At 32.3% G+C, this 14,219-nt stretch overlaps 1 protein-coding gene across 1 annotated transcript; it reads left to right on the top strand.

The window, feature by feature from the left end:
* The first annotated feature begins 236 nt into the window (after window positions 1–236).
* LOC146994898 (uncharacterized) lies at window positions 237–7,377 on the top strand. The gene is made up of 4 exons (XM_085824625.1): window positions 237–271; window positions 3,985–4,032; window positions 4,147–4,184; window positions 6,186–7,377. Exons 2-4 carry the CDS (start codon window positions 4,014–4,016, stop codon window positions 6,603–6,605), a joined length of 477 nt encoding a protein of 158 aa, XP_085680751.1. The 5' UTR covers window positions 237–271; window positions 3,985–4,013; the 3' UTR covers window positions 6,606–7,377.
* Window positions 7,378–14,219: the final 6,842 nt, after the last annotated feature.

Genomic DNA, 14,219 nt, shown 5'->3' with positions numbered 1-14,219 from the left:
ATCTATCACTCGCTTGATGAGGATCAAAGGTCATTTCGCGCGACAAGGTTACGTTCCAATTCTTCCGGACACATTTGCACATCTGATCGCTTTATGATTAGCTGGTTTGCATCCTTTTTTTTTTTCTCTCAACCACACTGGATGAAAAATTTACGGTTCGGCCTCGTTGACCCTCTTTTGTGTTACGTGAAGAATTAAAGCAGCTCCGGGAGGTATAAAAAGCGAGAACAACTCTCACTATTCATTCTCACCCTCAACAAGAAGACCAGAGGTAAGACACCTCTCCCATTGTTTGTTAGAAATTATAGTGTTTAGAGTATCTTAACTCCAACATTCAGCCACTAGAGTCAGAATGTAGCTTCAGAATTTCTCTGCCTATTTGCTTCAGCAATTCTCAAATTCCACAATAGTGTAGAACTTTGATATTTTAGGACATTTACTTGGAATAATTTTACCGAATCTAATTTAAATTTTTAAAACAACGTTGTAAATTTAGTATAGAGAATTCATCTTTCATGTATATGTAACTTTTGAGATTCTTTGGTTTGCAATGTGTAATATATTGCCAACTTTTTGTCTTATGGCTCCGATTTTACCATGTACCATTTAGTACTATTACCTAAAATTTGCTAACTCATAATATTATAAACATTTTATCGAATCCCTTTTTGGGTTATGCTCTTGTAAATTATATTTTAAATTCACTATGTGCAACTGTGTGCTTTACAATTTTTTTCCAGCCAGTGATATGTGATCAAAATAATTTTGCAACATCTGTATCAGCATGAGTTATTAACACGAATTGACTTTAAAATTACCCATGGCATGTTTTACAATTTTAATTAGTCTTCTTCTATCGGCGCCTGTCAGCGTACTTTAGGTATATATTAAGGTACTAAAGTATTTATTAAGACCTTTGGTAACTATTTAACATTTTAAACGACATGAATATTTCCCATATACCCGAAGCAACATTTTATAGAATTTAGATCAGCATTAGAAAGCATAATTTTCATTATTGTTTCTGCATGTGAACTTAATTTATACTTCATTGTCATAATATTATAATTTAGATCCCCGTCTTATAGGAAATAATTTTACAAATTTTATAAAATAATTTTTTTGAATGTTTTACAAACCTTATAAATATACCTTATTTAAAGACGATAAGCTTAGTCATTTTCACTTTAGTCGTAAAATTATACTTCATTTTGCAATTTTTATAAGAGTTTGTGCTGTATATGTAATTGTTATTAAAGTTTAACAACATTTTAGAATTTATTCCGTAAGATATTTATATGCTTGCCTTTATTGACAGCTTGCAAAAACATACATCGCAGTAAGCTCCTTATATTTGGTACCCAAAATATTATTTTATTCTATTGTAAAAACGCGCATCAAATTAAAATCCAAATAAATTTTGCAAATTTACATCACCCGAGCTTCTACTTCTATATTTTTTTGTTACTCTTTCAAATTAAAACCGCTTGTAAATAACTTGGTGTTGCCATTTTATAATTCTGTTGCCAAATACCCGAAGAATAGAAACAGGAAAATGGAATTTGTTAAATATAAGAGTACCTTCAAATTAAATTATTTTTAAAATATTTTAATAGTATTTTCGAAATTAAATTATTTTAGTAAGTATTTTAGTAGTATAAAAGTATTTTAAATATTTTAAAAATAAAATGCTTTCTTTGCCATCGATTTAAAATAATGGTATGTTCTACGGGCAGGATTATGGATAAAGAAGTCAATATATTTTCTGTTTTTTTTCCAAATTAGAAAACTAGTATAATTAAAATGATCTAAATTAAGAATAATCGAATTATATTTCCCTAGAAAATAAAGTTTTTTATTTTTGGCACCCATAGATCATAAAAAAATTAATTAATGATAATTTCTAAGAATTCTAAAATTAAAAAAAATAGAAATTAGAAAACTAGAAATTAGAATTAATAGAATTATAAATTAAATTTTATTTATTTCGAAATTAATAAAAGGTCATTTCTAAAATGCTTACTCTTGAGGCATAACAGCTAGTTATTTTATAAACACATAGTATTTATTTAATTAGTTAAAAATTTCTGGGAATTATGGGCAACGGTTTCAAAGAAATCATGAAGGCAAGATGGGAAATTAAAGATTTGAGAAATTTCAACCGAGAGATTATAGCGTTTCCGACATAAGAACGTAAGAACGTTTAAAATATTACTTTTTGACGTCGGGAGTACTGCAATTGACTGTTTATACAAATGCATTGTTATACAGTTAAAAAAAACCTTTTGCTATTCTAAACGGATAATTTAGAGAAATCGAGAAAATCACAATTTCATAAAATCTTAATTCAAAAGAATATTAGAATTTTGTAATTTCTTACTTAAATAAACTAAAACGTTAATTTTTCTATCACGCGTAACTTTGTAACTATAGGTATTTGTTCAAAATTCTACTCAGAAGTATTTTATGCACAGTTCGAAACATTTAATATGGAAAGTTTGCTGAAATGCAACAATGCACAAACCGTTAGCCTTTTAAAAAACCACTTTCACTTAGAAAGTCCTCCACGAAGGCATTCTTCACCTTAAGGAGATAGCCCTATACCGCTTTGCCACAATAAAATAAAAACTAACTTTAAAAAGTAAATGCATAAATTTATTTTTTACCATAACTTTGTTTCTAGAGCAAATTTTTATATGTAGTTCGTTTTAAATTGCTCGGAAAAAAAAAACAAATTCTAATAAAAACAATCCGAAAGGTTTCATATTTTAAATAACATACAAGGACTCGTTTTTCTAGCGTTTTGTTACCTTTATTTTTTAATTATCATAATCTACGTACTCAAAACATGAAATTCAGTTCAACAGCAATACCGCAAAATAATTTTAAAAACAGCATATCTTTAGAATTTCCAATACAGATTCTCGCGCGCTGGAGATAAAAATGATTTTTTTTTACTTACAGTGTTGCCATTGCTCGCTTTGAAATCGCTTAGTTTGTTAATCAAAAATTCGTTGAAATGTTACAAAATATGAAGTTGATAATAAAACAAATATCATATTTAAATTAGGGATTCCACCTGCCCATATTTCAATGAAAATTCCGTTATTCAAATTTTGATGGCTCTATGTACCGTTGTTTTATCACATTGCAAGAAACATACATACATTCATGCAGATTCTTATTTATTTAATTGCTTTAACTATAATACAGGGCGATAACATTTGGTGGCAACAATTTGAAAAGGAAACAACGTTTATCGTGAATCCACGCAAAATGCCAAAACGAAATTAATAGTCTTTCTGGTCAAATTGCCCTTTTGGACTAATAAAAAGCATTAAAACTCTGAATATTTTAAAATACTTAAATTTACCTGATATATAGTTAAGTCCAAAAATTAATAAATTTCTTCTTCTTCTCAGTAAAAGAGGAAAAAAAAAGAACTTTCAGTAAAAGGGTACAGAACTCAGTAAAAGAGTACAGAACTCAGTAAAAGAGGAAAGAAAAGAAAGAAGAAGAAGAAAGAAAGAAGAAAAAGAATTAAAAGTTTAATAATTTTGAAAGGCATTTGAAGGGTTTAAAACATAATCTGCAGCTTTTTCACGTTTTCCTCTTTTCCTTTGTCTGAAGTTACTTTTCAGAATTCCGGCTATAATATTGATTAATTTTTCTTAGGTTACCAAGTACTCTTTATACTTTTTTGTACTTACAAATGAACCAAATGTAGTATTCTTAGAGTATTAGGGTATAATACATTCTTAAAGTATTATTTTCATACAGGAAATCCGTCGTAGTTCGTTTTCTTTCAAGAATTTGCACAAATTTGAAAACTAAAATGTATTGAAATTTTCCAAACGTTTTATGCAATATAATACATTTTATGTAACTGGTAAAATTATAAGTTTTAGCTAATATAGTAAACAAAGCCATTAGTGAATAAAATGTGTTTTTCCATGATTTCGAGAATTTCGTTTTTTGTTCCAGGTTGCCATTCCTAAAACAGAGGCGTAATCATGAAGCTTCTCATCTTAAGTAAGTAAATTAACGATTCATGAAAATAAAATAATAAAGTTATTTATAAACGAACATTAGATCAAAATCTAGATTAAAAGTTTATTTTAAAGGATTTTTTTCTATTTTTTGTAGGTGCCATGCTACTAGCTGCAGCATACGCAGCACCAAAGGTAAATATAAAATAAAATATGTTTAATATTTCCAAATATAGTTGAAAAACAATTTAAATATTACTATAAATGTCAAAAGGCACATTATTAGAGAACAATCATTTAAATATATTGATATAGTCATTTAAATATAGTTTAAAACATAATCCATATTTAAATAAATAACGTATATAAAATTTTAATATGTATTAATGTATTTAATAACATAGGTGTTTAAATACATATATAAAAACCTTACATAAGGCATAAATAAAGCCCTCAGTAATTAATGGTGATTTTGTGGGAAAATATGGATTTGCTTTGAAAAGTTAGCTTTCTTTAATGAGATCAATTATTAATTTACCTTTAATTTGGGTCACTTTTGAGGGGGGGATTGAGTTATTAAATCAAATACAATTTGATTCTTCTTATACGTTTTATTTCCTATACTTTAATCTCAATTTTCTACGGACAAAACTTTTAATAAATATTCTAACTGGAAAGAACTTGAAAAACTGAATTATTTTCCTGTATGACTATTGTTATTCTTGTATAACTTTTAATTATTCTTGTATAAATTTTAATTATTCCTGTATTCCTATTATTATTCCTATATGTCTATTACTTTTATTCCTGTATAACTATTACTGAATCATTTCCCTGCTGAACTAAGCGGAATGATTACAATTAACTAATGCATTCTGAAACGTTTGCGAAGAAAATTCTCCAAGCAATACTTTTAGTAGCAGACATTATTCAACAGTACTTGTGAGTATTTCCCTGAAACTACATTTAATTATATATATGTGCGATATTTTGGCGCATATTTGAGTTCAAGAATAAAGGCGCATATTTGAGTTCAAGAATAAAAGCTGGAAACTGTGGCATTATTTCCGCGGTAATATAATAGAACCCTGCAGATCAAAGCACTTAACTCTAAAAAACTAAATTAACAAACTTAGCAATTTTTATATACTCTCAGCTTTCATAAGAAATTTTATTTCTAGAAATGTAAATGGCTTATGGAAAACCACTATGAATTTTGCTTACACTAGAAAAGAATTATTAGCTTATGCAATGAATTACAGTTAATCTAATTACAATATCACCTTACTATTACTTAGTTCAACACTTTAATATATTTTGTCCTTCCAAACCATAATTTGAATATATTTAAAAAGAAAACCAAATCTGAAAGCTGTCAGATTTCATATTACGCCCAAAATGATTTTTTTGAAACTTTTCTGCGTCACCTTTATTTATTAAATATCTGTTCTTCGTACTTAAAACATATAAAATTCAATTCGACAGCAATATCACAAAATAATCTAAAATAGTATATCTTTAGAATTTCTGATACACAGTATCGCGCTGGATATAAAAATGTTTTTTTTTTCGTACACTGTTGCTGTTACTCGCTTTGAAATCGTTGAGTTTTAAATCAAAAATTCGTCAAACATTTACAAAATTTGAAATAGATAATAACAAAAATTCGAAATTAAAAATTTAGGCTTCCAAGTGCCCGTGTTCGGTTGGAAGACTTTTCAAAATTTGAAGGCTCGAGGTACCGTCGTTTTTTCAGAACCTGAGCCACAATTTTTATACAATCCGCATTCATACAGATTTTTCATTATTTAATTTCTTTAAATATAACACATGGCGAAAATATTTGGTTGCAACAGTTTGAAAAATGAACGGACGCGAAATGCCGTTTTGAAATTGATAGCCCTTCGGGAAAAACAAATGGAACGCAGAAGATCTAAAATACGGCAACAAGTTAATTTTTTATATACATTCAATTATAAGAGTCAATCTAATCAAAATATTTCAGTGTAATCTCTTTTAGAAAATTTAAAGGATCCTTCGGACTTTTGCAGGATTTTAAAGAATATCAGCACATAACTTATTAGTTTTCAGTCATTCATTTCAATTTGTAATAAAAATTATAATACTTAGGAAATTTATAGTTCCATATAATTAGTAGTCTTGCCAAGTAATGAGAATTTAACTCTTCTTTTCCAGAGAGCAAAGCGTGAGGCATATGCCCTCCCTGATGGTGCAGATATTTTGGTAGGCCCAATTAAAACAACATTCTATTGCTCCAACGATGGCTATTACGCCGATGTAGACAACAACTGCCAAGTCTTCCACGTCTGCCACACTGTCGAGAGAGATGATGGTTCAAGGGACATTCAGCAATGGTCCTTCCTTTGCGGCAACCAAACCCTCTTCAACCAGCTCACATTAACTTGCGCTGATCCTGAAGATTCCGTGCCCTGTCCGGATGCTCCAAGCTTTTATAACATCAACGATAGGATTAACGCTGGAGATCCCAAACTCTACTTCTTGCACGAAGAAGATATTCAAAGAGCAGCACCTTTGTTGTACAGGAACAGAGGAGGTGACGTCAGTTCAATTGGCCGACCAGCCCTAAGAGGTTAAGGATATTACGGTACTCCATCGGAAATGACAGTAATAAACGGACGGACTGTACTTTTGCCTTGAGTGATGAGAAGAATAATTAAATAGTGAAAATCAAAACTATCTGGTATGGAATAAGAGTATATGGTGAATACTTCTGCAGCTACTCTAGGGGACTCATTGGATATATTTAATTTTTTCCTTTACTTGGAACATTGCATCTTAGATGAAATGCAGCCCATCCAGACCTCTGGCTGGTGTTTCTAGGCTTAGGTTTGTGTTTCGTGTACTCTTTCGTTGGGTTACTTATCTTAGGTACATCGTACTTGCAATTTTCGTTAGGGACAGGACTAATGCATATTCTGCTGCATTCCATTACTAACTTATTATGCTTCTAGAACTCTTTGTGATGGTATCTAACACTTTTTTGAACGTGAGTTATTTTCTTCATGCCAATTCTTCAAAGCCCACACCTGTGGCATTCTGGGGACTATTGCTTATTCACGAATGAAACAGATTTGGGACTTAAATTATGACAGCTTTACGAAGTTTTTTTTTTTTTTCACAACATGTGTTTTTCTCGCCACTTACTGAAATGAATTAGAGAAAATCACATTACTGCTGTTACGTGCTGTAAATGTTGGGTGCTATATGTGTTGTAGGAGGTGTGGGTGCTAGAACAAGACTGTTTAGAGTGTTACATTTGTATAGTAGTACCTGTGATACCTGAATATTCTTGTCAGAGCTTCCACCCTGTGTTATATTGTATAAATAAAACCAATTTTGCAATTTATACCTGTCGTTTTTATTACAAATGTGTTAAACTCTTATTCAATTTGCTTCACATTACCCATAAAATATTGAATGTAAAATGTTCTTAAGAACCGCTTGTCTTTTAAATTCTAAAATTTTTAAGGCAATGAATAATTAAAGGAAAAAAACTTATACACCATTTTCCACTTAAAGAAAATTAAAACACAATTAGAATTTATGGGAAAAGTTAAAAAGTAAATTAAAATAGAATTTTTAAAAAAGAAATCCAAAGAAGAAAATGTTTATTACAAAAAAAAAATGAAAAGGACAACAGTTATGACAACGTGTTAGGTTTAACCATATTTATATGTACGTTCTAGAATTGTAAATTTGGATTATTTCTAGATATATTTAAAATTATCTTGAGAAATTTTATTTTAACAGATCTAGCAACTTCGATTTTAAATATGAATTACACAGTTTGGTTTTCTTTGGTAGTGTAATTTAGTTTCAAATAATAACAGACGTTATACGAATTATCGCTATGTTTGAAAAGAACACTCACTTGAAGAGGTTTGAAACTAACCTTTTATTTAAGCATAATTTTTAACCTAGAGGCACTTGTGCTTCCACACATCAATCACCGCTTGTAGCAATATAACTATAGTAACTTTCATATTCACATTTTAAACGTATTCTAAACGTCATAGACTACATAATTAAATTTAAATCGAAGTTGGAGCTCACAAACGAAATCATTGCTGCCCAAAGATCCTGCATCTAACAGTGGATACCAACTCATGTAAATATTTTTGGTAATGAGAATGCCGATGAGCTTGGAAAGGCATCCCGTGATTTTCCTCAGCCATCCAACTGCCTAACCCTCGTTGATGCCAATGCAGTTGCCAGTCAAAGACTAATCGGTCAAGTTAAAGGAAACTCCATCCCGGCATTGAAATGTGACAGAGCCTTATCGACTATCATAACCAGACTTAGGACAAATCTCTTAAAAGATGATGAGATTAAAAGATGGATGAGGATTTCTGCAGACGGACAGCGTAGTTACACCAACATTTGTCCTCATTGCCCAGATGACATCCCACTGTCTCGCCATCCCATCTTCAGCTGCCAGCAATCCAGACCAGACTGTTTAACATCGGCATTGAAGATCCAGTGGACCTACTTTATACTGATAGAGCTGCCGAGTTTGCAAAATCTGTCTTTGACAGCTTCGGAGTTATATGATTGCACTTTGTCATAATCACGACATCATCATCATCGAAGTTGGACCAAAATTCTAACCGGCGTAACGATTTAAATGTTGGCAGCAAATAACGAAAAGCCGAATAATTGAAACCTTAACAAGAATGGCAGAACTAAAATAATGTGAGCTCGATAGACGTATTCTCTGATTGTTTACATTTATGGTGAGAAAACGGAAAGGATAAATTACAGTAAAGGCTGAAATTATAAATAACTAGTTAATGTGGACTAATAGTAACTTTACAAATTTACTCACGCAGTGAAATTAGATTCGCAATAAAAAAAATATTTCAACAAAATATTTGATATTTTTAAAATGTAACGTAAATCATTGAATATATTGTACATGCTTGCGTGAATGTACTGTAGAATTACTGAACATGTTGCAGACGCTCAATTATTGTGTGAGCAAATTCATCAAACATATTTTTCAACGATGTATTAATGTTTACAGCAAAGCCAGTAGATGGTCGTCAGTTATTTGTACATCTTTGTCTTCTCAACGACTAAATTAATATCGGCATCTTCGCAATGGCTTATTTGACAAATACTTCATCAGGTGGTCTGGTGAGAGAAAAAACGTTTAGACAGTACAGTTCGATTTTTTTCTCTAACTGCACTAAACCTGCCAACTAAGCATTTAATAAAAAGGAGATGCATAACACTATGTTTATGAGAATCCGCCGACATTTGCATCCGAAAATAATGAAAATACAACAAAACTCAACATCCTGAGCCGAGATCTAGGCCAGATACCGCTATAATCCTTTCCTATCTGCAAATGAACGGAGCAATATTTGGCAGTAAATCAGCAAAATCAAATTGTCTAAAGTACAAAAAGATATTTAACCTCAACATGTTAAAATACTGAACCTCTATGAGCTAATGCTCTGCTCAGTACAGACTACTAAGTTATTGATATAATCACAAACATTTATATCCATTAATCCCATAATATTCTAAATAAGACTAAATACATAACAAAATTATAGATCCAAAAATCAAATAATGCATAATGTGTGTGAAATAATGTGTATGCGTTCTGTCATTTATTTCTTTATATTTTTATTTGGTATATACTATATACTATATTGCTAAACAGTTATTGTTGTGTATTGTATTTGGTTTGGTTTGGTTTATTTAATTATGTGGTGTATTTAATTACGGCAAAGCACACTAGGCCTATCTGCCTAAAGGAAGGTTTGCCTTCGTGGAGGACTGTCTAAGGGAAACTGGCTCGTATACATGGGGAAAACCACGAAAACGCCCATGCAGCCAAAACGTTCGCGGAATTTGAACCTCGGACTGAACTAACAGTGTTCAGCGACGTTATCGCTCGGCCTCTGGTGGGCCCTAGTTGTGTATTGTAATCGTGTTTGTTAAATACTTTATTATTTGCTCATACAGCATTGTTCTATTCTATGCTTTATTACACCCTAAATTTATGGAAGTAATTTCAGTATTGTGTGTGCAAATTCCAAAATAAAATCTAGATATCAGGGAGCCAGTCTCATCTGCTTGATCAAATATATCCTATATAATCATCCTAAGGTACTACTCTTAACCGATAACTACCAACTACCACTACCAGATAAAAACACACACTCGGAAGGAATTGCAGATGATTAGTGTGCTAGGATAATACATTTAGGCTCTGTAGTGAAGTATGTGTGCCATTTTCAGAGATATCTGTGTCTGGTTAAGCTTTCGTTAAGAATTATGACTAAAGCATCGCTCATTCAGTTGTCTTATCACAAAAACCTTGCCTAGAGTGCACCGCAGGGTCCATTTTACACCCATAAGGAACGGAAAGCTTCGTCTAAACAATTTAGAAGGAGAAAATACTAGAGGACGGATCCCAGGGTGTTTTCCTTCCACTTTCTCCTATTACCAACATTTCTACGGGAGATTGCCTCACCAGTATCTTAATTTTCCGATGACAAAAAGCAATTGCATTTAAAAACATCCATATCTTCTTCGATATTTAAGCTGGACCCAGAGCTTTGTGCAATGCCAGCAGAACATTTGTTGAAGTGCAGTTAAACACATGCAATGGCTAACGTTGTTGCCTGTCGTATCCGTTGTTGCCGTCGTGTGTTTCTTCCTGTTCTGTTAAGCATATTTTCGTCACCCTGATAGATGTAATGGTAGCGAATGCATCTGAATGATGCGTGACATCTGTATGTAAGAACAGAATAAAATACACTTTTTTTTTTTTTTTTTCTTTTCTTTTTTTTTTTTTTTTTTTTTTTTTTTTTTGTTTTGTTTTGTTTTAAAACTGATTGCAAAATAAATTTAAAATGGATTCAAAGAAAGATTTTTTCGTGCCGTCTGTACATGCGTACGTATGTATCTCGCATACCTCAAAAACGAATTGCCATAGAACGTTGAAATTTTCCTTTCCAATTTTTTTTTTATGTGGTCACTATTTGATGCATAGTGTTTAAAGAATGTGAATGTATGTGAATTCCATTTCAATATCTGGTACGCTTAAATACCACATAGCTTTGCACTTTGCAGTTTTGAAACTGATGTATAATAAAAAGTATCTTCTTCGAAAATCAGGATATTTCATATTTTTTTAAAGCATAACATTGTTACAGGAAATGTCAAATATCTTTCGTGAACCAAAACCAGAAACGTATGTGAGCAATGGAGTAGATGCGGCACTGAAAGAGTTACGGGAAAATATTCAAGACTCTGGTCCTGGATGTTATTTGTTACATTATGCGTCCATAATCTAATTTTATTCACGTACCGATTCATATAAATGTGAGGATATTAAATGAAAGAAAAGGGAAAAGAATCCGAAGGCTTTCCGATCTTATATTACGCTCAAAGGGGCTTTTTTTAACGTTTTGTGTCTATTACTTTATTTATTAAATATCATGTTCTTCGCACTTAAACCATAAAATTCAATTCAATAGCAATATCACAAAATAATTTAAGAAGAACATATCTGCAGTATTTCCGATACACAGTCTCCCGCGCTAGAGATAAAAATGTTTTTTTTTTCGTACAGTTTTTCCATTGCTCGCTTTGAAATTTTTGAGTTTGTTAATCAAAAAGTTGTTAAATTTTTACAAAATTTGAAACAGATAATAAAACAAATTAAAAATTAAAAATACGGGCTTCCAGATGCCCATGTTCGGGTGGAAGACTACGTTATTCAAAATTGGACGGTTCTAGGTACCGTTGTTTCTTCACAATGCGAGAAACATACATACAGTCATGCATAAAAAATAAAAATACAAGAGCACGCGCATTTAATAAACATATATCTCGTAATTTATATTTAAATTGAAATAATGCAATTGTGTGTTAGCTGTAACTGTAATTCTACTCGTTTTGTTTTCCAGAAACCACGAGAAATTACGAGAAGCTTCTTGGGACCGATCAAAAAGCTTATTAAAGCCAGAGAAAAACACCTCAGTTCAGTTGTTTAGATATATGTTGTTGTTGTCTTTAGCGAATTTGTGGTAAGATCGGATTAGATTTCTCTGAGCTTTGAATTGTCTTCTATTTAACGGTTTAGTAGCTTAAAATATAACTACTGTGTTACAAAGTGATATTGTACGAATATTTGCAGAAAAGATTTCAGCATTTTGTTTTATTTCTTGTTACAAGAATATAAATTTTATTAACTTTTCATGAAACTTGTGCATTCAATCTATTACGAACCCTTACGCAACAATATCTACAATTTAAACTTAAGTTATTAAGCAAAAGTTTCTTCGCACTTATGCCTCACAAAATTTAACAACAGCAAAGTCACAAAGTTCCTAAATGCAGGATATCTTTAGATTTCCGAATTGAGATTTTGTGCCAATAATTTAGATAATAACGAAAGCATATATTCAACAAAAACAGACTCAATCAATCACAATATACGTTTCCTCTGCTTTATTTTACAGTCATTAATTTCATAATTGCTTAGACACGGTAAATAGCGAACGTTATTAATCATAATAATTTCCATAACTGACACAAATACGAGTCTATTTAACGAATGAATTAGTAACGCACTACCATTTCAAAGGAATTAGTATCTGAATTACCAGTTCATTACAAACTACACTGATTAAACTAACACGCATGTTAGAGAGACAGAAAGAGTATATTAAAACATAGATTAAAAAATATTAACACAGATTCGTTATTATTATGTTGATATTTTGAATTATTCAGAAATATCAAAATTAAAATTATACAATACCATGAAAAATCAGTGAATGAAGCATATTCTCAAAGAGTTACCTGAAATATTTTATTTCCAATGGTTAGGCAAAGGCTTTAAAGAACTAAAATCTTATAAACAGTGATTGCAAACAATAGAGCTAAGAACAAAAAGACCGAAGTCATTGCCTAAAGAGTGTCCTGGCGTCCCAGTATCTCGACTCGTCTTTAAGACCACGAAGAGCCATTTCGGAGCAGATGGTTCCCTGTTCATTTTTTCTCCAGAATCACACAGAATTATAGGAATTGTTTTATTTCCAATGGCTAGTTAAAAAGCTAGAAAGGACTAAAATCTTATAAACAGAGGTTACAAATAATAGAATTGTTACGAAATGTACAGGGGCGGTGAGATGGCTTCCCCACAAAGCAGTTTTAGGGTTGCCATAAAATGGAGAGGGAAGACAGGGTTGCCACATTTGGTGAGAAATCGTGCATTTGGCGACAAAATTGGCGATATCCCATGGACGGATGGAGAAAATTCTGGAACATATTCTTACTATTAGCCCAGAATGTTCTCGAACACAAGCCGAAAGCTATATAAACTTAGCTGGTCCGCAGTCAGTTAGTGTGCCTCGTCGAGAGGGCGAGTATGTTCTCCTCGTCTAGAGTGCGAGCTAGTTAGTATCGAGTGCGTGTTTCGTCTAGCGAGTCAGTCCGTGGGGAGTCGACTGAGTTGATAGCTGGGCAGCGAGTGCCGAGAGGGTCGTCGAGTGCACAGAAGGAGTCTGTTAGTGTATCGCGGTTAGTGTATCGCCAAAAGAACGTGTTGAGCTCCGGGAAAGACTGAACCGAATAGTCGGGAGCTACTCTGGTGCTTTGCAGGAAGCTGTCTCCACCGTAATTGCCTGACAGTGTGAAGGCTGTGTCGCTGATTGTTCCAGCGTGTTAAAGTAGATCTTCGACGACTATAAAAAGTGTTATTGGAGCTGTCTTGACAAATAAATAAATACTGTATACTTGACAAATAAATAAACTGGCAAATAAAGTGTGTTTCGATACTTCATCAAGTATTCTCGTCATTATTCACTCCAAATCCATACTAAAGTGAAGGAAGAAAATAACGTAACAACTGGTGTCAGAAGAAGAAAAACACAACAGAACTAAGAACAAAAAGACCTTTGCCTAAAGAACGTTCTTGGCTCCCAGTATCTCGACCTCTTCTGTAAGTCCACGAAGAGCCTCAAATCGGAGCTGGTGGTTACCTGTCCATTTCTTCTTCAGAATCACAAAGTGGGCAAATAGGATCGCTTAAAGTGCCTGTGCGGTGCAGGAATGTGACAGGGCAATCATATCCTGAAGACAGACGGAAAGCCGCAACTGCGTTGCGTCTTGGATTATCGGGAATAAGAGGAGAATGAAATTCAAAACAATGAGGTCCAGCAT

This window comes from Stegodyphus dumicola, chromosome 10, assembly GCF_044657685.1.
Source record: "Stegodyphus dumicola isolate Sdum_Otavi_A_Nest chromosome 10, ASM4465768v1".
NCBI classification, from domain to species: Eukaryota; Metazoa; Arthropoda; class Arachnida; order Araneae; family Eresidae; genus Stegodyphus; species Stegodyphus dumicola.
This window is presented reverse-complemented; position numbering and strand designations above follow the sequence as displayed.